The sequence below is a fragment of the Humulus lupulus genome, chromosome 6 (assembly GCF_963169125.1).
Source record: "Humulus lupulus chromosome 6, drHumLupu1.1, whole genome shotgun sequence".
NCBI lineage: Eukaryota > Viridiplantae > Streptophyta > Magnoliopsida > Rosales > Cannabaceae > Humulus > Humulus lupulus.
The window spans coordinates 87,132,786-87,158,050 of NC_084798.1; the positions used below are offsets into that span (position 1 = coordinate 87,132,786).

Here is a 25,265-nt window from a genome sequence, read left to right on the forward strand (position 1 = left end):
CCTAAATTAGGGATAAAATATTACCTAATAATATGTTGAAAAGCTCAAAGAACAATACTAAAATTTAGGAAAAAAAATACGTAAAGCATCCATGGTTCACACTTCACACTTCATCGAAAGCTTTCAAATTTAAAACAATAATGATAAAAACAAGTAAGCACTAGTGAAAAAGCAGCCACCTTTGACAAACATTTATAAGAAAAACAACTCTTTCTAGTTTTTTATTCATTTTTCCTAGGAAAGAAAAATATATTTGCAACACATCATTAGATAGAATCATTAAGTACAATAAATACAATTGGTGGTGGAATATACTCCAACCAAAAAAAAAAACTATTCTTATATTGTTTTTCTATATATTTATTCTTTAATAATTTGATCGAAAGATGTCCAAATAATGAGGGTAATATAATATATCCAAGTTGAGGAAGAATCATAATTGAGGGAATAACAATAGGTATCTTCTCTGATCCATACGTTCTTTTGTTCTCCCTCTTCCCAAACCAAAGGCCAAAACACCGAACCCACTAAACCCACAAGCCATAGACACAAAGCTTTTTGGGACTCGCAACTCGCAACTCGCAACCTCGACTTTCTTAAAAATATTGGGTTTTTTTTTTTTTTTTAGTTTGGTTCAATAATTGTCTTCTTCACAAACCAAGGCCACGAAAACTGTACAAGAGACCCTAGGCTGAACTACAGCCACAACAACTCACCAATCATTCACACGTCCCCAAACATCTTATCTCTATCTATATAAGGTATCCTTCTCTACCTCGACTTTCTCCACCACACCAACCATTTCTCAGACATTACCCATTTGCCAAATTTGCCTCCTTTTTCACAATCTCCTAAGATTCCCATCTGGGTACCTTCCAATTCAACCTGAATCTCTTTAACGAGGTGTGAAAGAAGCATTTTTGGGAATTTTGTCATCTGGGTTTGTCCTATTTTGTCTAGAGAAAAAAGTTTTGTTGTTGGGTTGAGAAAGAGTTTTATTTGGGATTCGTTGGAAGATAAAGAGAAGATAGATTTTAAATCTTTGAGAGGGGTAAGACCCAGGATAGACAAGTTGTAGACATCACGGCTATACACAGAGTTTCTCGGCCTCTCATTCATGTCCGCGCTGTACGACGCAGGGGTTGTATAGTTGAGAGCAACCCTTCGCCGCACGGCGGGCGTGGCGCTTTGCCATCCGAAGGCGGTAGTCCTTCTGACCTTCTGTTCCTTGCGGGTGGTGGTTCTTCATCTTTCTCGACTTACTTAGTATTTTAGATTAGATTGTCTTTTTTCCTTTGTTTAGATTTAAGACTAGTAAGAAGAAAAAAAATCTTATTTAGAGCAAATAAACTTTATCTTCTTTGATTTCATTAAGCCAAGTCTCTGTGTTTTTTTGGGGTTTGAGTTGAGTTGAGTTGGGTTGGGTTGTGTATAATCTACTGATATATATAAACCAAAAAGAGAAAATAAGCCAAGATGATGCTAAGGATCAAGAGGGTTCCTACTGTTGTTTCGAATTATCAAAAGGATGAGAACGAAGAGGCCCGCGTAGGAGGCTGTGGTAGAAACTGCCTCAGAAGCTGTTGCCTGCCAGGTATTTTTTTTCCTCCATTTTGAAACTCCTTTTCACAGTCTTTCTTGAAAAAGGGTTTTTTTATTATTATTTTTTTAATAAAATCAAATCTTTGTCCTTGTAACTTGGTCTAGGATTGAACTATAGCTGTGTTTGCTGTATGTTTAATAGGGTCAAAACTTCCTTTGTATGCTTACAAGAAGCTAGACAAGGTTGCTTGTGCTAAGGCCTCACCGGAGCAGGAGAGCGAAGAGGCTTCCATTGCCTTTCTTGACTCACTTGTTCTTGGGCAGGTAAATTAGTTAAAAGTAGATGAAGACTGAATTTTCAAAACTCTTGATTGTTGTGTGTTAATATTAGTTGTGTGCTTCCTTGCAGTGGGAGGAACGTGTGCAGAGGGGTCTGTTTCGATACGATGTCACTGCCTGTGAAACCAAGGTTTATTCTGGATTCCTTATCTTTTCTCCTCAGTTTTGTTACCATTGGATCAATATCCGAGCTGCATAAACTCCATATGAACTTAATGAATTGATTCTGTTTTCTTTTGTTCAGGTGATTCCAGGTCAATATGGTTTCATTGCCCAACTGAACGAGGGCCGCCATCTGAAGAAGAGGCCAACTGAGTTTCGGGTTGATAAGGTCCTTCAGCCCTTTGATGAGAGCAAGTTCAACTTTACTAAAGTTGGGCAAGAGGAGGTGCTCTTCCAATTTGAAGCAAGCGAAGATGGTGAAGTCCAGTTCATACCAAGCGCACCCATTTATGCTGAGAATTCTCCAAGTGTTGTTGCCATCAATGTATGTTAGTTTTCTTGGTCAATTATTGGATTATGAGAAATATCATGAACATGATTTTGATGAGTTACTGCTTGTTTTCTTTACCCTAACAGGTCAGTCCTATTGAATATGGGCATGTGCTATTGATTCCTCGCATTCTTGATTGTTTGCCACAAAAGATTGACCGAGAAAGCTTGTTACTTGCAATTCACATGGCTGCTGAAGCTGGGAATCCTTACTTCCGGCTGGGTTACAACAGCTTAGGTGCTTTTGCCACAATCAATCACCTTCATTTCCAGGTTTTCAACTTACTGCTTTGGTCATAGCTTCTCGAATTTTATATCTGACATTGATCCTCATTTCGTATGTTACAACCTGTTAAACTTGATTATAAGGGACTTAAATGCCATTTTGATTACTGAACAGGCTTACTACTTGGCCGTACCCTTTCCCATCGAGAAGGCTCCCACCAAGAAAACAACCACTCTAGATGGTGGTGTGAAAATCTCTGAGTTAGTGAACTATCCAGTTAGGGGGCTTGTCTTTGAGGGTGGAAATACTGTGGAACATTTGTCCAACTCAGTCTCTGATGCCTGCATTTGTCTTCAAGACAACAACATACCATACAATGTCCTTATCGCCGATTGTGGAAACCGGATCTTTCTCTTGCCACAGGTAATTAGTTCAAAAACCTTGAACATTTTATATGACTTCAAGTCTGTTATATTCAATATTAGTTTTGATCGCATAATTGGTGCAATACTCATACTCATGGTTTCTATTAACGTGCAGTGTTATGCTGAGAAACAAGCTCTTGGGGAAGTGAGTGCTGAGCTTCTGGACACTCAAGTCAATCCTGCTGTGTGGGAAATTAGCGGGCACATGGTGCTAAAGAGGAAGAAGGACTATGAAGAGGCATCTGAGGAAAATGCTTGGAGGCTGCTCGCTGAGGTCTCCCTCTCGGAAGAAAGGTTTGAAGAAGTCAAGGCCCTCATATTTGAAGCCATTGCTTCTGTTGGCCATGGGAGTGAAGATGCAACTCAGGAGCAGGAAGCTAAACCTGAAGCTATTGAAGAAGTGGCTACCACCAACAATAGCTCTCGCCCTGATGTGGTTGCTGGGACACAAGAATGCCTGGTTCTGCAGTAAAATTACACTTAGAATAGTGGATTAGTACCAATCCTATTCTAGACTTCTGGTATTTGCTCTTAGTCATATGGGTTTTGCCTCTGTACCTTCACATGATGCAAAACCAGTATCTAAATAAGCAAACAGTGTTTGCAGTTTGCATTGTAATTGTAATCTTGTTTGTGTTTTCTGCATATTTGGCCTTTTGGCTTGTTCCCACGTACTTTAGTGGGTGTTCATGTAAAATATTTGCAGATTGTTTGCTCGTCTAATTGATTTAATGCTTTGATGTATAATGTGTTTGAATATTCTTGCAAATTATTGTTACTGTGGTAGTTTGTTTCATTTCTTAGATACTAAGCCGGGGTGAGAAATGAAGGGAAATAGTACCATAGTTTGTCAATCACGTTCAATATCTTATTAACCATGTTTCACCACCCTCAATATCACGCATTATCACTTTCCAGGGTCTTTCTCAAATTTTGATATCTTGTTACTATCTCACGCTTTCTCACATTCACACTTGGTTAATTCTTGTTACTATCTCACCCTCAATAAAGGTACCAAAAAGAATGTACAGGAGACCTAATAATTGGTTAATTCTCTTTCCGAACACCAAGGGACTGTCAGTTTGCAATAATTTGTTATATGTTACTGTTAATGCAGATAAATGTTTCATGTTGAAAACATGCTTTACACATTTATTCAAATATCTTTGGTAAAACATAGGTACTATTTTTTTAAAATGTCAATAATACCTTCTGTATATAAATATATATATATACATATATATATAGGGAAATTTCACTTTTTATCTCTAATAATACCTAATATTACCAAAAAATCCCAACATTAATAATATTTTCAAATTAATGCTAAGCTTTTCCCTCCTACCGAAAATACCCTTCCCATTCAATCTCACCCTTCTCTCTCTCAGTCTCGGTTTCTCTCTCTTTCAGTCTCACAAAAATCCCCCAAAAACCATCGAACCCCCACCTCCGTCGAGCCGCCATCTCCGTCGAGCCGTCGAGCCCGCATCTCTGTCGAGCTCCCACCTTCTCCGTCGAGCCCCCACCTTCTCCCATTTCTCCGGCGATCTCGAGCCCACTGCAAACTCCCATTTTTCTGTCAAACCCGAGACCCACGGAGCATATTTCCTTCAAAGTTTAAAAAACTAAGGTAAAATCTTGAACCCAAGTCCATATTTGCTTTATATCGTTGTTGAATCTGTGATTTGTGGAATGGGTTGTCCGATTTTGTGGGAAATTTTTTCTGGGTTTGAACCAGTGGCTCGATAGGTTCGATTATGGTTCGATAGTAGGCTCGATAAGGTAGTTTGAACAGTTCGATGATGGATCGATTATGGCTCGATATGAGCTCGACATGGAGCTCGACATGAGCTCGATAGGAGCTCGATAAGAGCTCAGTAGGATATGTTGTATTATATTACAAGGGCTCGATAGGTTCGATAATGGTTCGATATGAGACTAGACTGTAGCTCGATGGTTATTTATCTAGACAGACAGCTTTTTCCTAGCTCGATAGGTTCGATAATGGTTCGATATGAGACTAGACTGTAGCTCGATGGTTATTTATCTAGACAGACAGATTTTTCTTAGCTCGATAGGCTCGATGCTGGCTCGATAGGCTCGATAAATTTAGGTTGTTGATATTTCTCGATGGAACTCGATAGTTTTTCGATAGTGCTCGATAGGTGTTGACGCGGTTCTTCGGCAACAGGTAATTAAGATAAGAAGAGAAAGAGATTAGTACTTAAAAGTAGAACCGCCGCAGATATGAAATCTTTGTGAAAAGAACTAGGTGACCTTAAACACGTTTTTAAGTGGTTCGAAGGTTAAAAATCCTTCTACTCCACTAGTCAATATTATTGATCTTTTCTGGGTAATTGGTTTACCAAATATATAGTTCTTACAAGACTCTTTTTTCCAACCCCTATCAATTCCCAGGGTCTCCATATTTATAGGAGAAGGCACCTGGAAATTGGTAGGGAGGTCATCCCGTGACCTTACCATTTGTCATATCAAGTCTGTGATATTCATGATTACTTCCTAAACCTGACACACAAGTGTGGTCTAATCAGTATGGAAGGAGATAATGGGCCGCACGGCCCAACCCGTCCGTGGGTGTCTGAATACGCACGTTCCTGCGGCGTGTCCGAGAAGTCAGGGGGATATCGGACACGTGATGGCAGGATTATGCACGTTTATCTTGCGTGTTGACTTCCCATAGGGTCAGAGCTTCCTGAGAAGCTCGCTACCGGAGCAATCCATAACCCGAGCTGATCCGTCAGTGGTCGCCGGATGTTGTTCCCAGCTCCTGGAACAACAAGAGGGAGCAGGAAACTCCATCCCCTCGAGCTAGAAAGGGCCCGTCCTGAAGAGAAAGCCTCTGGCCTGTGGGAGCCTCGGGCTAAATCATGTTTAGTCCGAGGATCGTCCTGCTAAACAGCCCGTGGGAAATCCAGGGCGTACATCTGCCCCCCAAGCTCCTGCTCGTGGTCCATGACGTCAGACATGGGAGACCACAGTAGGAGCTTTTAGACTTCTCCCACAACCCTTCGCATTCCCTGCTTTTCGCATGCGTCTGATACGTGGAACGCCGTGGGTGGCGACGGTACACTCTACGAGAACCGCATTAAATGGCCTAGCCTACTGTCCAGCCGTCGTTTCACATTTCGAGTGGAGGGTCTCCCAGGAGCCTTTTACACGTGATCCCCCCTTGTATAAAAAGGGGGTGGTCATCCCACGCACGGACCACCTTACCACTCAGAACCTCTCAAATTTCCTTCTTTTCTCTCTGACCTTCCGAAGAACAAAACCCTCATTTCCATTGCTCTCATCTTCTCCGTTCACGAAGCTTAAGCGTGCGAGTTCCTTCAAGGCCTTGGAGACTACTGTGCCAACGAAGCTCCTACCAGCGCAGCAACCTCGCTCACCATCCAACCCTATACTGTAAGTCTTCTGTCCCTGTTTATTTTTGAAAGCATGCCACTGTAGCCTAGGTAAAAATTTTTACTGTAGCCACATGCAGAGGTTTTCTGGGTCGCGCGGATATGGAGGGTGATGGCCCTTCTTTGATTAGGGCACACTTGCCATGGGACATTGCCTTAGAACATGGGTTCCATGATTCTCTCTTAGGAACAATTTCTGGGTAGGATCCGTAGGAACTTTGGGTGCAAAAACCGGGTAGCTTAGGGAATACGCCTTAAAAGCGGTTTTGCCACGCCTTGCCTGTTGAAACTTTCCCCCCAAGGCAAATTTTTTTCTTACTCTGAGCCATCTGACACACGAATTCCGAGTAATCTGGGATCTGTTGAGGGCATAGGCGCGTGTTCCTTGGAACGCGTGGCACCACTCTCCACGGGCTGGGCTTACCCCAGCTCGTGTACTTAATGCTTGCCTCACTCTCCTGCTTGGGTCGCCTTTTCTAAAGTGTTTTCTTTTGTTCGATAGGCGACCAGATGGCTCCAAAGAGAAATTTGCCACAGAAGAATGTGGGAAGTTCGGCCTCCCAGAAGGATAAAGGAAAGGCGGTGGTGACCAGCTCGCCAATTCCTCACTTTGGACCGGCGGTGGAGAAGCAGGCCGAGGTGGCTCCTGACGCGTTTTTCGAGGCGGAGAGAATCGTCTCGAAGATAACCAGCCAGGCAAAGATCACCAAAATCTTCCTTAACCACAACATTCCTCTGGGGAAGACCTCCGTGATCGCCCGACCTGCTGCGGATGGGGAGAGGAGCTGCACGCCGCTCGACGAGTCGTTCGCGGCCTGGAGCGGGGAACACTTCAAGGCAGGGGCCTTCCTCCCCCTAGATCAGTATTTTGCTGATTTTCTGAACTATGTGGGGTTGGCCCCATTTCAGCTCCCCCCCAATTCCTACCGTCTGCTGGCGGGACTGAGGTATTTGTTCCAAAAGCATGAGTGGGAGGTCCCCACTCCTGCTGATATCTTATATTTCTTCTGCCTCAAAGCCAGCCCGGACCAGCGGGGGCGAGGCGACGGGTTCTATTACTTAACCCACTTCCCTAACACAGCAGCAGTGATCGAGCTGCCGAGCCATCCAAACGACTTCAAAGACCAGTTTTTTATGTCTACTGGGTTCCGAAACTGCGATCATCATTATTTCAACCGCCCTCGTAAGTAATCCTCCATTTAGCTCGCCTTTTAACGGTTATCTTATTTTAGCTCGTCCCTTATTCCAATTCTGATTTCAACCAACCTTGCAGCCATCTACTCGAGGACCAAAAAGTCCGTGACCCTCGGGGGTCAATACGACACACTGGCGAACCTGCCTCCCAGTGAGAAAGACTACCGCGTGCTCGTGACAGACGAGGCGATGGTATTCTGCAAGCTGATTTTCCCAAATCAGACTTTGAATTTGAAAAGGCCCCGGGGTCCTCCCCCAGCCCGCGACAACAGGCCGACCGTCGCGGAGGAGGTCGCAGATGACGAAGGCGAGGAAGAAGGTGAGGAAGTTCCTCTGGTGAGGAACAGGAAGAGGAGCTTGGAGGTTGCCCAGGGGATGATCGAGGAGAGGGCCCAATCCGGAGCAGCCGCGGGTCCTTCCGGTCAAGGTAACTTTTACTTATTTAAGAACGTAGATAGGGCCACTGCAGACCCCCGGCTGGTTAGGTTCAACCCTAGGCAGCTCGTCCATCGTCACCCAAGGAATCCGAACCTGGACACGCTTCTGCTCCACTGCGTTGACCAGCTCGTGCTGGACAACCAAGAGAGTCGGCCCAAGGGTACCGTAGTAGTAGATAATACCCTAGCCTTTAGGTCGGCCATTTTTGAGGAGTACGGGACCAATTTACGCACGTGGCCTGCGCTCCAGAGGGGCGTCTACGCTCCGGGGATTAGGCAGTACGTAGAAGAGTCCAGCCCCGATTCAGAACCGGACCTAGAACCTTCGCCAGTTCGTGAGATAATCGTCCTAGGCTCTTCCAGCTCGGGGGGTAAGGCTCCCTTAGTATTTGCTTTCTTATTGCCTTTATTTCTGTATGATTGCTGATAACCGTGTTTTTTTTTTTGCTCTTTGGCAGAAGAGATGTCTCAGCCCGGGAATAGTCTGCGGGGCGTTGTGTTTGGTGGGAATCCCCCAGCGGGGCCGAGGTTAAAGAGGCTTCGCGAGTCCAAGAGCTCGACCGGGGTCTCCACCAAATCCCCAGCTACGGAGAAGGAGAGAGAGCCGTCATCCCAGGTCGCGGGGGCGAACCTCCCTGTCGCCAGGACAGGACTCATGCATCCGCCACCCCAACGATCTCCACTGGCCGCCCAGGACGGGGTAATAGAGGTCGGGAATCTGGCCGCGGCAGCCCCGGACGTGCGTATCCCGGTCGACCCCCGGGCTCTGGAGAAGATGCCCGAAGCATCCCGGGGTACGGTGTACGAGTCGGCCAGCTACGCCGTCAGCCACTATTACAATATCAGGGAGAAGGAGCTCCGGGCCATCGAAACAACGAGCCCGGTCCGAGTTATAGAGTCCGCTATGGACATGACTTTAACGGTAAAGTGCCCCCTTCTTCTAAGGCTTTGACACTCACACGCCGCCTTTCTCCTTCCAGTTTGCTAATTTATCACTCTTTTCTTGCAGGGCATGGCTGCCGCCTATAGAGGCATCGTTAGGACCAAGGCCCAGCTCGAGGGTTTGGAAGCAGATCGCCAGACTTCCCTCCAGGAGTCTCAGGAGGCGAGGGACACCTTGGCGGCCTCAAAAGCCGAGTTAGAGAAGGTCCGCTCGGAGAACCAAGAGCTTAAACGCTCCCTGGCCGCATCCGAGCTAGAGAAGCTTCGCTCCGAGAACCTAGAGCTTAAAAACTCCCTGGCCGCATCGCGGGCAGACCTTGAGGTGGCGAAGGCCGAAGTCCAGACCTCCCAGGACGCCCTGAAAGATGAGCGGGTCGTGTCGGAGCAGTCCTTACAGGACCTATTCTATCACTGCTGGTCCCACAATCCGGACGCGGACTTCTCCTTCATGCCGCCGGACCTCTGGGCATTCCTGTTGCCGCGGCTTCAAGCCCGCCTGAATAAGGAGGCTCCTCCATCGGAGACTGGAGAGGCCTCTGCCGCGGCGGAGCAGGGTGAGACCGCGACCTCCAAAGGGCCAGCTGATGGGGCTTAGGATGCTTCTTGTTTTCGTATTTTGAACACTTTTTTTTTTTTTATTGTAATTCTCTTTTTTATGTGAGGCGTTTCCGCCTCGAGACAATTTGCTCAACCAGTTTTACATATGTATTTTTATGCATTTGGTCATAATTTATCTCTTTATTTTTATGAACGTAGTTCGAGTTAACTTTATCCGTATCCCGGGCTCTTTAAATAAGATCCGCGTTCAACAAATTTTTAGTTCACTCCTAAGTTTTCTGACCTGGTTAAGACCAGGAACTTATTTTGAAAAAACTTAGTTCGCGTCAACTTTTATCCGTATCCCGGGCTCTTTAAAGAAGAACCTCGGTCAACAAATTTTAGCTAACTTCTAAGTTTTATGACCTGGTTAAGACCAGGAACTTATTTTGAAAAAACTCAGATCGCGTCAACTTTTATCCGTATCCCGGGCTCTTTAAAGAAGAACCTCGGTCAACAAACTTTAGCTAACTTCTAAGTTTTATGACCTGGTTAAGACCAGGAACTTATTTTGAAAAAACTCAGATCGCGTCAACTTTTATCCGTATCCCGGGCTCTTTAAAGAAGAACCTCGGTCAACAAATTTTAGCTAACTTCTAAGTTTTATGACCTGGTTAAGACCAGGAACTTATTTTGAAAAAACTCAGATCGCGTCAACTTTTATCCGTATCCCGGGCTCTTTAAAGCAGAACCACGGTCAACAAATTTTTGTTAACTTCCAAGTTTTATGACCTGGTTAAGACCAGGAACTTATTTTGAAAAAACTCAAATCGCGTCAACTTTTATCCGTATCCCGGGCTCTTTAAAGAAGAACCTCGGTCAACAAATTTTAGCTAACTTCTAAGTTTTATGACCTGGTTAAGACCAGGAGCTTATTTTGAAAAAACTCAGATCGCGTCAACTTTTATCCGTATCCCGGGCTCTTTAAAGCAGAACCACGGTCAACAAATTTTTGTTAACTTCCAAGTTTTATGACCTGGTTAAGACCAGGATAGGACTTAGTTTGTGATAACTCTTATCCATAGATAAAAATTAACACCTAAGTCGTTAAGGAGACCTGGATATATTCGGGTACCATATGCCCCCCAAGTAACTGGGAAAGGGTCTTTCGTTGTTACTTTAAAATTACCCTTGCAAATAACGAGAAACATTTGATTTTTATTTATACATGGAAGGTGACCTTCTAGGTCTTACAAATGTTTATTGATAATATTTCTTTAGGTGGATTGCATTCCAAGTCCGCGGGACCGCCCCTCCACCAAGTCGAGCTAATTTATACGTCCCTTCTTTGATGACTTCGATGACCTGGTATGGTCCTTCCCAGCTTGGTCCCAAAACCCCATCTTTGGGATCTTTCCCGGCCAGGAAAACTCTCCTCAAGACCAAATCGCCGACGCTAAAGGCACGTCTTTTGACCTTAGTGTTGAAGTAGCGAGTGATTTTCTGTTGATAATGGGCGAGCTGGAGTTGTGAATCCTCTCGCCTCTCATCCATCAAGTCTAAGGAGTGGCATAGGAGCTCGTGGTTCTTGTCTTGTTCGTAGGACCGGACCCTGTGCGACAGGACCTTTACCTCCACGGGGAGGACCGCTTCACTTCCAAAGGTTAGGGAGAAAGGAGTGTGACCCGTGGGAGTCCGATGTGAGGTCCTATAGGCCCACAGAACTTGGGGGAGCTGTTCTGGCCAGATCCCCTTTGCCTCACCTAACCTCTTCTTGAGGCTTGCCTTCAGAGTTTTATTGACAGCTTCGACCTGGCCGTTCGCCTGGGGATAGGCCACGGATGAGAAACTTTTCACAATTCCGTTCTTTTCGCAAAATTCGGTGAACAGGTCGCTGTCAAATTGAGTGCCATTGTCGGAAACGATCTTTTTGGGTAGGCCGAATCGACAAACGATGCTTTTAACGACGAAGTCTAGCACCTTTTTCGATGTTATTGTCGCCAACGGCTCTGCTTCGGCCCACTTTGTGAAGTAGTCAATGGCTACCACGGCGTAACGGACCCCGCCCTTTCCGGTGGGCAGGGCGCCTATTAGATCTATGCCCCAAATGGCGAAGGGCGAGGGAGACGATATCATTTTTAGCTCGGCCGGGGGTGCTCGTGCAATCGAGGCGAACCGCTGACATATGTCGCACTTTTTTACGTATGAGATCGAGTCTTTGGACAGAGTCGGCCAGTAAAAACCCTGCCGAAGGATTTTCAAGGCCAGGCTTTGCCCCCCAGTGTGATCTCCGCAGAATCCGTCATGAACTTCCTGCAGGATGGCCTTCGCCTCACTTGGAAGAACACACCGGAGGAGAGGTAATGAATGCCCACGTCGGTACAACACCCCCTCGACTAGCGTATATCTCGGAGCTTGATAAAGGACTCGCCGTACGTCGTTGCGCCCTTCGGGTAACTTGCCCTCGACGAGGTACTCAACAATGGGAGTCATCCAGGTCGGCCTGATGTCAATCATCTCAATATCCGCTCGATCTCCGTCTATGCTTGGTTTGTCCAAGAACTCAATTGGCACCAACCCCAGGGTTTCTGCCTCCCCCGAGGTGGCGAGCTTGGTGAGAGCATCTGCATTGGCGTTCTGCTCCCGAGGTATCTGCTCGATCGACCCTTGCCCAAACGTAGACAATTCGGATTTTACCTTAGCCAAATAAGAGGCCATCTTGGGACCCCGCGCCTGATACTCGCCTAGGACCTGATTCACCACGAGCTGGGAGTCGCTGAAGCACTGGACAGAGCTTGCCTTTAGCTCGCTAGCTATCCTAAGTCCGGCTAACAAGGCCTCGTACTCTGCCTCGTTGTTGGACGCCTTGAACCCGAACCTCAGCGCCGAATGGAATCTATGTCCTTCTAGGGATATCAGAATGATTCCGGCCCCGGAGCCGTTCTCGTTAGATGAGCCATCAACGAAGATCCTCCACGATGAGCCTGAGGATGTGAGCTGCTGTGAATCTTCCGATGGGATTTCACGGAATCTCGCGCATTCTGCCACGAAGTCGGCCAAGGCTTGACTTTTTATGGTAGTTCGGGGAGTATAGAAAATCTCGAACTGACTGAGTTCGACCGCCCACTTTAGCAAGCGTCCCGAGGCTTCAGGCTTTTGCAAAACCTGCCTTAGAGGCTGATCGGTCATGACGTGTACCGAGTGGGACTGGAAGTATGGCCTGAGTTTTCGCGAGGCCGTGATTAGGCAGAACGCCAGCTTTTCCATCAACGGGTACCTTGACTCAGCTCCGAGGAGTCTCTTGCTGATGTAATAAACCGGTTTCTGAGCCTGGTCCTCTTCTCGCACCAGAACGGCACTAGCTGCGTCCTCCATCACGACCATGTAGAGGAAAAGAGGTTCTCCTACCCTGGGCTTTGATAGCACAGGTGGCTCAGCCAGGTGCGTTTTTAGGTCGAGGAATGCGCCCTCGCACTCTACTGTCCATTCGAACTTCTTGTTTCCGCGGAGCAGGTTGTAGAAAGGCAGGCACTTTTCGGTCGATTTGGAAATGAACCGGTTCAGTGCCGCCACCCTTCCTGTGAGTCCTTGGACATCTTTCCGCGACCTGGGGGATGGAAGCTCGAGCAGTGACCTGATCTTGTCGGGATTTGCCTCGATTCCTCGGGTATTGACTATGAAACCCAAGAACTTCCCCGATGCGACACCGAAAGTGCATTTCTGAGGATTGAGCCTCATGCCATATTCTCGCAGTATGTTAAAACATTCTTCCAGGTCGGCAACGTGGTTGGTGGCAGTCTTTGACTTGACAAGCATATCATCGACGTACACTTCCATGTTCTTCCCGATCTGATTCGCGAACATTCTATTTACCAGCCTTTGGTAGGTTGCCCCGGCATTCTTAAGACCGAACGGCATGACCTTATAACAATAGACATTAGTCGGGGTCATAAAGCTGGTATGATCCTGGTCTGCTGGATTCATCGCGATCTGATTGTAGCCCGAGTACGCGTCCATGAAGGACATGAGCTCGTGCCCCGCCGTGGCATCCACCAGTTGATCGATCCTCGGCAACGGAAAGCAATCCTTGGGGCAGGCTTTATTCAGGTTGGAAAAATCAATACAGGTCCGCCACTTGCCATTGGGCTTTAGAACTAACACGGGATTGGCAACCCAAATGGGAAATCTGACTTCGCGGATAAAGCCACATTTTTTGAGCCGGGCCACTTCTTCTTCAAGGGCCTCGGCTCGGGTTGTCCCTAAACGCCTCTGCTTTTGAGACTTTGCAGGGACGCTTTTGTCTAGGTGGAGCGTGTGCATGATTACGCTCGGACTGATCCCTATCATGTCCTCGTGCGACCATGCGAATACGTCTAGGTTCTTTTTCAGAAACGCGGTCAGATCCGCCTTTCTTCTATCGCAGAGGTTCTTTCCAAGCTTCACCGTCCGTGAAGGATTTTGTTCATCGATGCCTACCTCCTCGAGATCTTCAATAGCTTGGAGCTCGGACCTGTCCTCGCCTACTCGGGGGTCAATGTCCTCGCTTAAGGCGAGCTTTTCGTCTTCGGAAACCCGAGGTTCTTTAATCTCAGGGGCCGCCTTGGGTCCCTGCGATTCCTCTTCATCCTGAATGGCCATCGCCACCTGCCCGGGTTTAGATTTTCCCTTCATGGAAATGCTGTAGCATTCCCTGGCAGCAAGCTGATCGCCCTTGATAGTGCAGACCCCTGTCAAAGTAGGGAACTTCATGGCGAGGTGCCGGACGGATGTGATAGCTTCGAAAGCAACGAGCGTTGGTCGGCCCAAAATTGCATTGTAGGCAGCGGAGCAGTCAATGACTACGAATTCGAGCAGTTTGGACACTGTTCGGGACTCGTCGCCTAGGGTGATCACCAGCTCGATCGTTCCTATCGCTGCTGACCCTTCGCCTGAAAAACCATATAGCATCATCGAGGTTGCCTTTAGCTCGGAGACGGTCAGACCCATTTTTTCTAAGGTTGAACGGAATAGGAGATTCACCGAGCTCCCATTGTCCACTAACACCCTCCTTACTCTCCGGTTGGCGAGCTGGACTGCTACAACCAAGGGATCGTTATGAGGGAATTGGACATGGCCCGCGTCCTCCTCCGTGAAAGTGACTGGTTGTTTCTCTAATTTTTGTTGTTTTGATTGACGCTGTTCCGGGACGAACTCCCCTCCATTGTGGGCCTTCAACTCATTTATGTACCTCTTCTGGGCGCCTCTGCTCGTGCCAGCCATGTGTGGCCCTCCAGAGATGGTGGAAATCTCTCCCTCGATCACGGGGGGAGGGACGTCCTGATCTACTCGGGGTCCAGGTTGACTGGCTGGGATCTCCGGAGCGGGTCGACCTGTGGGGACCCTGTTCCGCGAGTATTGCGCCAACGGACCTGCTCGGATGAGAGTCTCGATTTCATCTTTGAGGTGCCTGCAATCGTCGGTATTGTGCCCGACGTCGTTATGAAAACGGCAGAATTTGGAAGCGTCTCTCTTTCCCTTAGGGTGCTTTATTGGCTCCGGTCTTCTCCAGGGGACTCGCGTAGCGTTGGCCAGGAAAATATTCTCTCTGGTTTGGGTGAGCTCAGTATACGCTGTGAACACGGGCTTGAATTTATCCACGGACTTATTCTTCTTTTGACCGTGCTGGACGTTTTCACCATTTCCTTTTCTTTTGCCGCCACCGGGCTGGTTGCTCTGCGTGACGTCGGGAGTCGCTACTACGATCTCTGTTCCCGCCCCAGCGGGCTTCTCGAGGACCTGGCTGGTCCCCGCGGCTGAAGCTTCAGCTTCCTCCAAGTTTATCCATTCTTGGGCTCTGTTAAGGAATTCACTAACTGAGCTGACCCCCCTCCTTTGAATATCCTTCCATAGATCTCCGCCTACTAGGATTCCGGTCCTCATAGCCATGAGTTTGGAGCTGTCGTCGGCGTCTCTGGCTCGAGCAGCGACATTTGCAAATCTGCTCAAGTAGGCTTTTAGCGTTTCTCCAGGTTGCTGTCTCACGTTAGCTAGGGAGTCGGCCTGGACCCTGGCGGCCTGAGAGGCGCGGAATGCCCTCTTGAAGTCAGCCGAAAAGGTCTTCCAGGAGCTGATTGACTGCCTTTTACTTTGTTTGAACCACTGCCTGGCAGGTCCAGTTAGGGTGGAAGGAAAGATCAAGCAACGAAGCTCTGGCCCGATGTTATGAGCCATCATTAGGGTGTTGAACATCCCTAAGTGGTCAGATGGGTCTCCATCCCCGTTGAACTTTGACAAGTGAGGCATACAAAAGCCAGAAGGGTATGCCGTTGCTGCTATGTTGGGGGCGAAGAGCTCCATCTCATCCCCTGAATCATATTCGTCTTTTTCTTTCTCTGACAGGAGCTTCTTCATCAGCTCCTCCATTTGAGTTAAGCGCTCTAGGGTTTTGTCCTGAGATCCTGGGTTATTCCGGGGCTGTTCAACAGCTCCGGACCCGTTGTACATATTAGGCGGGTTATTGCCCCTCCTATCTGGAGATAGGTCATTTGGGGCATTCCCGCCATTACGTACTTCGGATCGGACCCCAACTGAGCGGGCCTGGCTACCATCCCTAACTCGATCCTCTCTGTGAGAGTTGAGGCGATCTCGAAGGTCGCCTCCATGGGTATTATGGTGACTTTGTGCTGAACTTAGTCGCTGTCGCAGGTCTCCTCCCGAAAGATCACTCCGTGCACTACCGGTCCAGTGACTCCTGCTGGACAGGCTCGATGTGCGTCTTTGGCGGCTCCGACCTGATCCTTCCCCCGGCACCGTGCTGCGCCGGGAAGGCCCGGCCGATGGCGGGTCTCTCCTACTATTTATGTAGGTCGGGATGTCTCGGACGGGCTGAGGAGACGGGTATCTGATGGGAGAAGGAGGATGCCTGACCGGGGAGGCGATCCTAGTGCCGTCTGGACGGACTAAATTTGGTGGGGGCCTCTCGGCCCTGCCAGCTTGATGGTTTCGCGCTGGGCGATCTGGACGAGGAACTGGACGCTCTTCGGGGACGGGCTGACGTCTCCGGATCTCCTCGGCCCTCCTTTGGGAATTTCCCCTATCTCTTCTGGGTGTCCTCGAGGAAGGCTGAGAGCTAGGGGTTGATGTCCTAACCAAACGGCTGTACTGCTGCGGTTCGGTCTGAGGCATTTCCCTGAAGTTCGCCTCTTGATGGCGTGATGAAGGGGTGGAGTTGGCTGCAGGGAGTCTACCCGAACGGCTATGCCTGGATCGATTACTCCGGCGAGACTTAGGAGCCTCGCCTTGCCTCTCTCCAACGTTACCGTTGGTTGTGAGAGGGGGTAGTCGACTCAGAATATCCTGGATTTGCTGACCAGCTGCTGCTAGCTGGCTCCTCAGTTGAGCATTCTCCATCTCCACCGCAGTATAATAACCTGGATTCGGATTAGGCGGCCGGGGCGTCGAACTACCAGTGTCGTCTTGGCCGGCCGGCTGCTTTCCTGGCCTTTGCTGGACTTCAGGAACTTGCTCCTCGGGGAGGGCAACATGGCGGGCCTCCTGCCCATCATGCTGTTCTGTCTCGTTGCCATGTTTGGATCGAGTGGTCACCATAGTTGTATGTTTGTGGTAGTACTAATTGGATTCGCTCTCAATGAAAGCACCAAACTGTTGACGCGGTTCTTCGGCAACAGGTAATTAAGATAAGAAGAGAAAGAGATTAGTACTTAAAAGTAGAACCGCCGCAGATATGAAATCTTTGTGAAAAGAACTAGGTGACCTTAAACACGTTTTTAAGTGGTTCGAAGGTTAAAAATCCTTCTACTCCACTAGTCAATATTATTGATCTTTTCTGGGTAATTGGTTTACCAAATATATAGTTCTTACAAGACTCTTTTTTCCAACCCCTATCAATTCCCAGGGTCTCCATATTTATAGGAGAAGGCACCTGGAAATTGGTAGGGAGGTCATCCCGTGACCTTACCATTTGTCATATCAAGTCTGTGATATTCATGATTACTTCCTAAACCTGACACACAAGTGTGGTCTAATCAGTATGGAAGGAGATAATGGGCCGCACGGCCCAACCCGTCCGTGGGTGTCTGAATACGCACGTTCCTGCGGCGTGTCCGAGAAGTCAGGGGGATATCGGACACGTGATGGCAGGATTATGCACGTTTATCTTGCGTGTTGACTTCCCATAGGGTCAGAGCTTCCTGAGAAGCTCGCTACCGGAGCAATCCATAACCCGAGCTGATCCGTCAGTGGTCGCCGGATGTTGTTCCCAGCTCCTGGAACAACAAGAGGGAGCAGGAAACTCCATCCCCTCGAGCTAGAAAGGGCCCGTCCTGAAGAGAAAGCCTCTGGCCTGTGGGAGCCTCGGGCTAAATCATGTTTAGTCCGAGGATCGTCCTGCTAAACAGCCCGTGGGAAATCCAGGGCGTACAATAGGGTATGTTGCAGCTCGATGATAGCTCGATAGAGATCGATAGAGCTCGATGACAACTTATTTCAGTGTTTTTTTGAAATTTTTTTTATTCTGTTTTCTTACAAATTTTTTTTCATGTGTTGTTACAGATGCCTAAGTTGCTTGTTCCGTTCAGTGATCACTTTCTTGGTCGAGTGACATATCGGGGTAGTAGTACTTTAAATCACATCAAGACCAGGTTTTTGGAGCTCGGGCTGCTTGAAAGGGCTAAGGAATCCCCTTTTAAGCAATTCTTTTTGGCTTCGGAGTTTAATTTCTCCGGAGTCTTGGTGCATCAACTGTTGCTGAGGAAAATCGCCAGCAACAACGAAGATGAGGTGCATTTTTTCTTGGGGTCGAAGTCTTGTAGATTCGGCATGGGAAAGTTTGCCCTGGTGACGGGGTTGGATTTCAGTGCCTTCCCGTCACCAGAAGAGTTGGAAGGGCGTAATCTCAGCGATCGGTTGATAAAGGAGTATTTCAACGATGCTGAGAAAGTAAAGCTGTCACAGGTGGACCATGCTTTCAAGACTTGTACGGTTGTGGAAGATGTGTACAAGCTTGGTCTATGTCTGTTTGTTGAGGGGGTTCTGAATGCCATTGAGGGCAAACTGCACATTTGGCGAGATATTCTAAAAATTGTTGAGAATGTAGAGTACTTCTTCAGCTATCCATGGGGGAAGTACTCTTATAGGAGGCTATTGCATTCTTGTAAGAAGGACATGGTGAAGCAAAAGGCCAACTATGATGCCAAGAAGGATGCCAAGGTGCAGCAAGAGTCCAAATACAGTATGTATGGTTATGCCCCCGCCTTACAGTACTGGGCATATGAGGCTATCCAACAGCTTGCGGTGGAGCTTGTTGTGAGCTCGGGAAACATGTTCCCGAGGATGCTTAGCTGGTCGCATCGGAGGAACAAGGATTTCACCAAGTCCGTCATCGCACCGATATTATTGAAGAAGAATGTAAGTTATGTTGTTTTTTTTTTATCTATATGCTTATCTTTTATCATTATTTGAGTTAACCAAATGTTTTATGTTGTTTGCAGTTAATTGTTCTTCCGATGTTGAAGCCTCGGCCAGCAGAAAAAGACTATTACTTGTCTTTGACTGAGGGAGATCTTCCCCTTTATCCTGGGCTTGGCCAGGATCCCTCGGAGACTGATGAGGAGGAGGATGCGACTTTTGAGAAAATGGCAGAGAAAGTTTCTCAGGCTGCCGAGGCAGCCAAGATATTTGTTGATGCTGCCCCGGGGGAGGAGGTTGCAGGTCCCACCCCTCCTATTCCCCCAGCCTCAGCCCCAGCCTCAACCTGTGCCCCAACATCAGCCCCAGCCTCAGCCCCAGCATCAACCTGTGCCCCAACATCAGCCCCAGCCTCAGTGTCAGCCCCAACACCAACCCCACCACCAGCCTCAGCCTCAGCCCCTGAGCTGGCCGACTTGATTGGGCGGTTGGACAGAGTCGAGGGTCGACAGGAGACCCTCTTGAAGAACTAGTCAGTGATCTTGGACGTACTCAGTCAGATCCTGACATTTGTTAAGGAGAAACCGAGGGGGTCCAATGAAGATTCAGAGTCAGAGTCATTGGATATTCCGAACCTATCGAGCCCTTGTAATATAATACAACATATCCTACCGAGCTCTTATCGAGCTCCTATCGAGCTCATGTCGAGCTCCATGTCGAGCTCATATCGAGCCATAATCGATCCATCATCGAACTGTTCAAACTACCTTATCGAGCCTACTATCGAACCATAATCGAACCTATCGAGCCACTGGTTCAAACCCAGAAAAAATTTCCCACAAAATCGGACAACCCATTCCACAAATCACAGATTCAACAACGATATAAAGCAAATATGGACTTGGGTTCAAGATTTTACCTTAGTTTTTTAAACTTTGAAGGAAATATGCTCCGTGGGTCTCGGGTTTGACAGAAAAATGGGAGTTTGCAGTGGGCTCGAGATCGCCGGAGAAATGGGAGAAGGTGGGGGCTCGACGGAGAAGGTGGGAGCTCGACGGAGATGCGGGCTCGACGGCTCGACGGAGATGGCGGCTCGACGGAGATGGCGGCTCGACGGAGGTGGGGGTTCGATGGTTTTTGGGGGATTTTTGTGAGACTGAAAGAGAGAGAAACCGAGACTGAGAGAGAGAAGGGTGAGATTGAATGGGAAGGGTATTTTCGGTAGGAGGGAAAAGCTTAGCATTAATTTGAAAATATTATTAACGTTGGAATTTTTTGGTAATATTAGATATTATTAGAGATAAAAAGTGAAATTTCCCTATATATATTTATAAAGGGACCCAATGTTGTCCCGCCCGGTACTGAGGCGGGACGGATCTCTTATTGGTGCCACTGCTGAAGGATGGTTTATTACTAATCCAACGGTTCGCAACATATGTTAATGAATATAGATCTTGGCCATTGAGATTTTTAATAGTAATCAATTTGCCATCGTGTGGTTGGAGTAAACTGACACAGGAAAGACAGTTGCCAGGCTATACTCATAGGGCAACCTAAAATTTTTGAGTGCTCTTATTACTCTCTACCAGTTACACTCAAACTATGGGGTATTGTTTTTCATTCTTAAAAAAAAAAGTGAGATTTTAAAGTTTATTAGTTTTATTATTTCAATCTGCTGTTGATAGAAGCTCACATCACAGGTATTGTAACTGGGGTGAGACATTTCTTGGGGAGGCCCTTGGAAAGTATAGCTCCGACATCATCTCACCGGTGGAGGCTTTCAGAGGTTCTTGGTAAGATGTTCTTCGCCTTGTTAAGTTTTGATTTTGTGGAAGCTTACTTCAACCTTTGAGAAAAAATGTCTTTACCTATGGGTTGTCGATCATGGTCCAAAGTTGAAGCTTACAAAATATTACTTTTTATTATTATTTCTTTTAAACTGTTTAGGGTGTGTAGAACATTTTTATTTTAGACTTAATAATTTTGTCTTTAGGTTGCATGAGTAGTATTCGATTTATTTTAAAACTACTATCGGATTTGTGATCAACTCAACATTAAGTTTGTAATTTCTTCTAGAAATTTACCAACACTTTCATCATCTACTGTCTCTATTATTAACATGATGCACTTAAAAAAGTTGGGCCTATTGAAATCGTTTGATTCAAACAGAGCTTCTATACCATTTGCAGTGTAATCAGTTTGTTTTACCTTGAAAGGGACAAAAGTTACCATCTTAATGTTGTCAATAGTTGAATACTCATCCTCTAAATAGAATACTTAGTTGAATGTGTCATGGACGTATATTGATTACATGTTCTTTTAGTGATTGTTTCTCATTCTTTAGTGACTCGAAATTAAAATTTAAAAAAATTGTAATGTATAAGTATATTTCCTCTGTTTCATTTCACCTTTCTTATGGAGAAACATTTGTATGTATTTTGCAGCCAATTGAAATATATTTGGCCAAAGAATTTTGTTAGAATCAAATTGAGATAATCACTATGGGTGAATGGTGATCAATTTCTTCAATCTTGTTCTGGATAAGAAGGGTAAACTCTTGAACTTTTCTTAATAGTTTTCTATCAAGATATGAGAGTTTATCATGTTTAATTTTATTATGTGTGCTCATTAGTTGCTCCCAAACTCCTATATGTAGAACCACGATCTTCCTTGCCTAGATTAGAATTAAAAAGTAGATTTTGAGAAAACTTTGAGTAGGTTTATGCCCACTCATCAAACTCCTAGGATAGAAGAGTCATAGCCAATGGGTCAACTTTCTTTATTCATTGTTGGGTAGTGATTGTAATCTTTTTAGTGTTAGTATTTTTTTTGCTATTTGTTTCACTGAAGGCTTTAATATTAAGCTATCATAAAGTTGAGTGAAATCTGCCATGTTTGCTCTGTAATTTAGAACTGCATATAGATTGTTTGATGACATGTCCCTGTTTACACCTAAGCTTTTTATTTAGTTTTGGATTGTAAAATTTATCACATTTGATTTTGGCAAAGTTTTTTCGTTTACTCTCCTAGCTTTCAATAAGTTTTAGTACTAGAACATGCTGTCTTTTAAAATTAAGTAAATTTTAGATTACAAAATATCTTGTTTTGAATTTTAATCCATTAATTTCAATGCACTGAATCAATTCATTGATGCTCTATTTATATTAAAGGATTGGTGGCTTGGGAAACTTCGAAACCATTTACCTTAACAATTCATGACTGCTTGACAGATGGTATACCTATTATAATTCCTACAACATTGTGAAAATCGTCATTAGGAAGTATAGCTACGATATGCTTTATTGTTACTTTTTTAAAAAAAAAAAAGTTTGGTGTTTACATTTGTCTATTCAAGGCTTAAATGGACAAGTATGTCTAGTTTTCAATATAAGCACACACATAAGTTTTTTGTTTTTTTAGTTTCTTTAATTTTCTTATTATTATCTTTGTGAATGATTTGCAGGGGGAATATAGCATTGGTACTCGAATAGAACTATATCTCATTCTTTGTGAAGTAGCTTTATTGTTAGACAATGAAATAGCATGTGTCTAGTTATACTGTTCTGTATGTCAAATTAGCTACTTATATTTCTTAGAGGATATTGAGATACTAGTTTGGGCTCAATTTTAAAAAGAATACTCTAAAATTTGTTGTTTTTTTAATTTGTTTTCTAGGGAAATGACGGTTAAACGAAAACGCAAAGCTGCAGCCAAAAAGGATGATAAAAAAGATGATGTGACTAAATTCATGTGAGTTTTCTTTGAGGATTTTTGGTTAATTTGTTTGTGGACACTGAATTTTGAAGTGATTGGGTTTTTTTTAACTATTACCTATTGTTAATCTATTTTATGTTTTCCATGAAAGAAACTATGGTTCAAATTCAATTTGAAAGAGGTTGAATTGAGACTTTATTAAGAGAGCAAAATAGGCTACAAAATGCTGAGGTATGGTTTCGTATTTAGTATTTGGAAAATTTTCACACCATACCAATTACATAGGATGAACAATTCATTGCCGTTTTGTTTTTGTTCTTAGATGGAGAAGGTTCTTGTTGGAAAGTGGAATGCCACTTTCAATTTGGGTTCGACAAGTAAGTCTCAGAAGAAGAAGGAGATTGCACCTTATGATTTGGACGAGAGTGATGGAAATGCAGAGGAGGACAACAATGAAGGCGATGAAAGGGGGTTTTGATGTAGATTTAGGCGAAATGATCAATCGATGCTGATCGTGAGGATAGTGGATACACTATTGGATGAGCGAAAGACAATGGTACGAGGGCCAAATTTGGGGCATATCTGAGGGCAGATTGTTATGATTGATTAAATACATAAAGATAAACATTAAAATAGAAGCAAGGTATAAACATTTAGTGAATTTCACATAGTAAAGAAGTGAAATTTGAGTTCAATTGTATGCACTTTAAAAATGTGTTTTTGGATCCAAAGTGATGCATGAAGGTATCTAAGGGTCCCCAAAAAGTTTGGTAGCATTTGGATTATTTTTAGGACCCTTGAAGAGGTCCAAAATCAGAGAGGGTGGCGATGCAAGTGGCTTAGCATCACCTATTGCTTAGGGTTTCAAAAACCCTAGCAGGAGATGAGGCGATGCGTCCCCTACGAAGTCCGTACGACTTACGTAAATTAGCTCCAAATGACGTGTTTTACAAGTCTAATCTTATTGGTTAGACCTAATGACAGTGCCTACTCTATATAGTGTCAAAATAGAGTTTTAGAAAACTTGATCACTCTCTCCAATCCCTCTTTAACCTTTCTCTCTCTCTAGCTCCAAGAATCTCAAGTTTTGTCCAATAACTCATAAAGAAAGTGCTTAACTTTGTGAGTTTAAGGCTTGTTCAATCTCAATCCTCATTTCCTTTTAAAAAATACTAAGCATCAATGGTGGCTAGGAATAGAGTATTAGGAGAGCGTTAAGAAACGTGTATAAGCTTTGGAATTGTGTTTTGCTTTTGTTCTAAGGATTTTCTCAAAGTGGTGGTTCTATATGGGTTTTCAAGGTTCATCAAGGTTGAAGAAGCTCATTCACCAACTTGGGTTTGCATAATCTTTCTCAATCTTTATTTAGTCTATGTCAATCCAATTTTTATGTAGATTCTAAATTTATAGGTGGTGTTTGTAAGCCTTGATTTTCCCACGGGCTGATTAACGAGCTGAGATGCGGCCTAATCATGACTACCACGTGGACATCCCCAAGACTGAAGCTGCCATCCTACCTCTTTAGCTCGAGGTAGCCCAAGGGTTCGCCAAGATTGCTTAAGGACTGAGTCTGGACTCTGAAGGCCGCAGGTCGAGGGAAGCATCCAGCTCGTGGTACGAGCTAGAGTTGGAGCTGTGACCTTTTGTAAAGTCAGCTACGCAAGGTAAACGTGCATATATCAGACATCACGTATCTGATATATCCCTGACTTCTCGGACACGCAGCGTGAACGTGCGTATTCAAATACCCACGACTGGGTTGGGCCGTGTGGCCCATTATCCTCTTACCTATTGATTTGACCACACTTATGTGTCAGGTTTAGGAATTAATCATGAATGTCACAGAGTTGACATGATAGGTAAGAAGGTCACGGGATGACATTCTTGCCAACTCCCAGGTGCCTTCTCCTATAAATATAGAGACCCTGGGAGTTACAAAGGGTTGGATTCTATATTGTAAAAAATACCCCGTAAAAGAATACCCATTATATAGCAATAATACTGACTGGTGGAGTAGAAGGATTTTAACCTTTGAACCACCTAAAAATCGTATTTTGTGTCGCCATTCCATTTCCAAGATCATTCATCTATTTCGGTTTAACATAAGCACTAATCCCTTTCTCTTTCTTTTCTTAATTACCTGTTGGCGAAGAACCGCGTCAACAGTTTGGTGCTTTCATTGAGAGCAAGTTCGAATGGTGTTGTCACAAACATCCAACCATGGTGACTACTCGATCCAGACACGGTAACGAGACGGAACAACATGATGGGCAGGAGGCTCATCATGTCGCCATCCCCGACGAACAAATTCCTGAAGTCCAACAGCGGCCAGGAAAACAGGCGGCAGACCAAGATGACACTGGAAGTTCGGCGCCCCGGCCACCTAATCCAAACCCATGTTATTACACTGCTATGGAAATGGAGAATGCTCAGCTGAGGAGCCTGATCAGCAGATCAAGGATGTGTTGGCCCAACTACCCCCTCTTACAACCGACGCTAACGTTGGAAAGAGGCAAGGCGAGACTCGTAAGTCCCGCCAGGGTAATCGGTCCAGACATAGCCATTCGGACAGACCTCCGACAACCAACTC

General features: G+C 45.6%; 3 protein-coding genes and 1 long non-coding RNA gene across 4 annotated transcripts; all 4 read left to right on the forward strand.

Annotated features, from left to right (window-relative positions):
- The first annotated feature begins 639 nt into the window (after positions 1 to 639).
- LOC133782346 (GDP-L-galactose phosphorylase 1-like) lies at positions 640 to 3,771 on the forward strand. The gene is made up of 7 exons (XM_062221615.1): positions 640 to 1,594; positions 1,745 to 1,866; positions 1,952 to 2,011; positions 2,126 to 2,368; positions 2,461 to 2,646; positions 2,774 to 3,022; positions 3,140 to 3,771. Exons 1-7 carry the CDS (start codon positions 1,477 to 1,479, stop codon positions 3,494 to 3,496), a joined length of 1,335 nt encoding a protein of 444 aa, XP_062077599.1. The 5' UTR covers positions 640 to 1,476; the 3' UTR covers positions 3,497 to 3,771.
- A 4,720-nt stretch (positions 3,772 to 8,491) lies between these two features.
- Positions 8,492 to 9,879, forward strand: LOC133784101 (uncharacterized). Its single transcript, XM_062223607.1, has 2 exons — positions 8,492 to 8,999; positions 9,087 to 9,879. The coding sequence occupies exons 1-2, from the start codon at positions 8,541 to 8,543 to the stop codon at positions 9,612 to 9,614; spliced, it is 987 nt and encodes a 328-aa protein (XP_062079591.1). The 5' UTR covers positions 8,492 to 8,540; the 3' UTR covers positions 9,615 to 9,879.
- Positions 9,880 to 17,813: 7,934 nt separating this feature from the next.
- Positions 17,814 to 19,694, forward strand: LOC133784102 (uncharacterized). Its single transcript, XM_062223608.1, has 2 exons — positions 17,814 to 18,961; positions 19,045 to 19,694. Exons 1-2 carry the CDS (start codon positions 18,107 to 18,109, stop codon positions 19,492 to 19,494), a joined length of 1,305 nt encoding a protein of 434 aa, XP_062079592.1. The 5' UTR covers positions 17,814 to 18,106; the 3' UTR covers positions 19,495 to 19,694.
- Positions 19,695 to 20,513: 819 nt separating this feature from the next.
- LOC133784103 (uncharacterized) lies at positions 20,514 to 24,087 on the forward strand. The gene is made up of 4 exons (XR_009871132.1): positions 20,514 to 20,754; positions 21,406 to 21,510; positions 22,637 to 22,906; positions 22,998 to 24,087. It is a non-coding gene; the product is annotated as an uncharacterized LOC133784103 (long non-coding RNA).
- Positions 24,088 to 25,265: the final 1,178 nt, after the last annotated feature.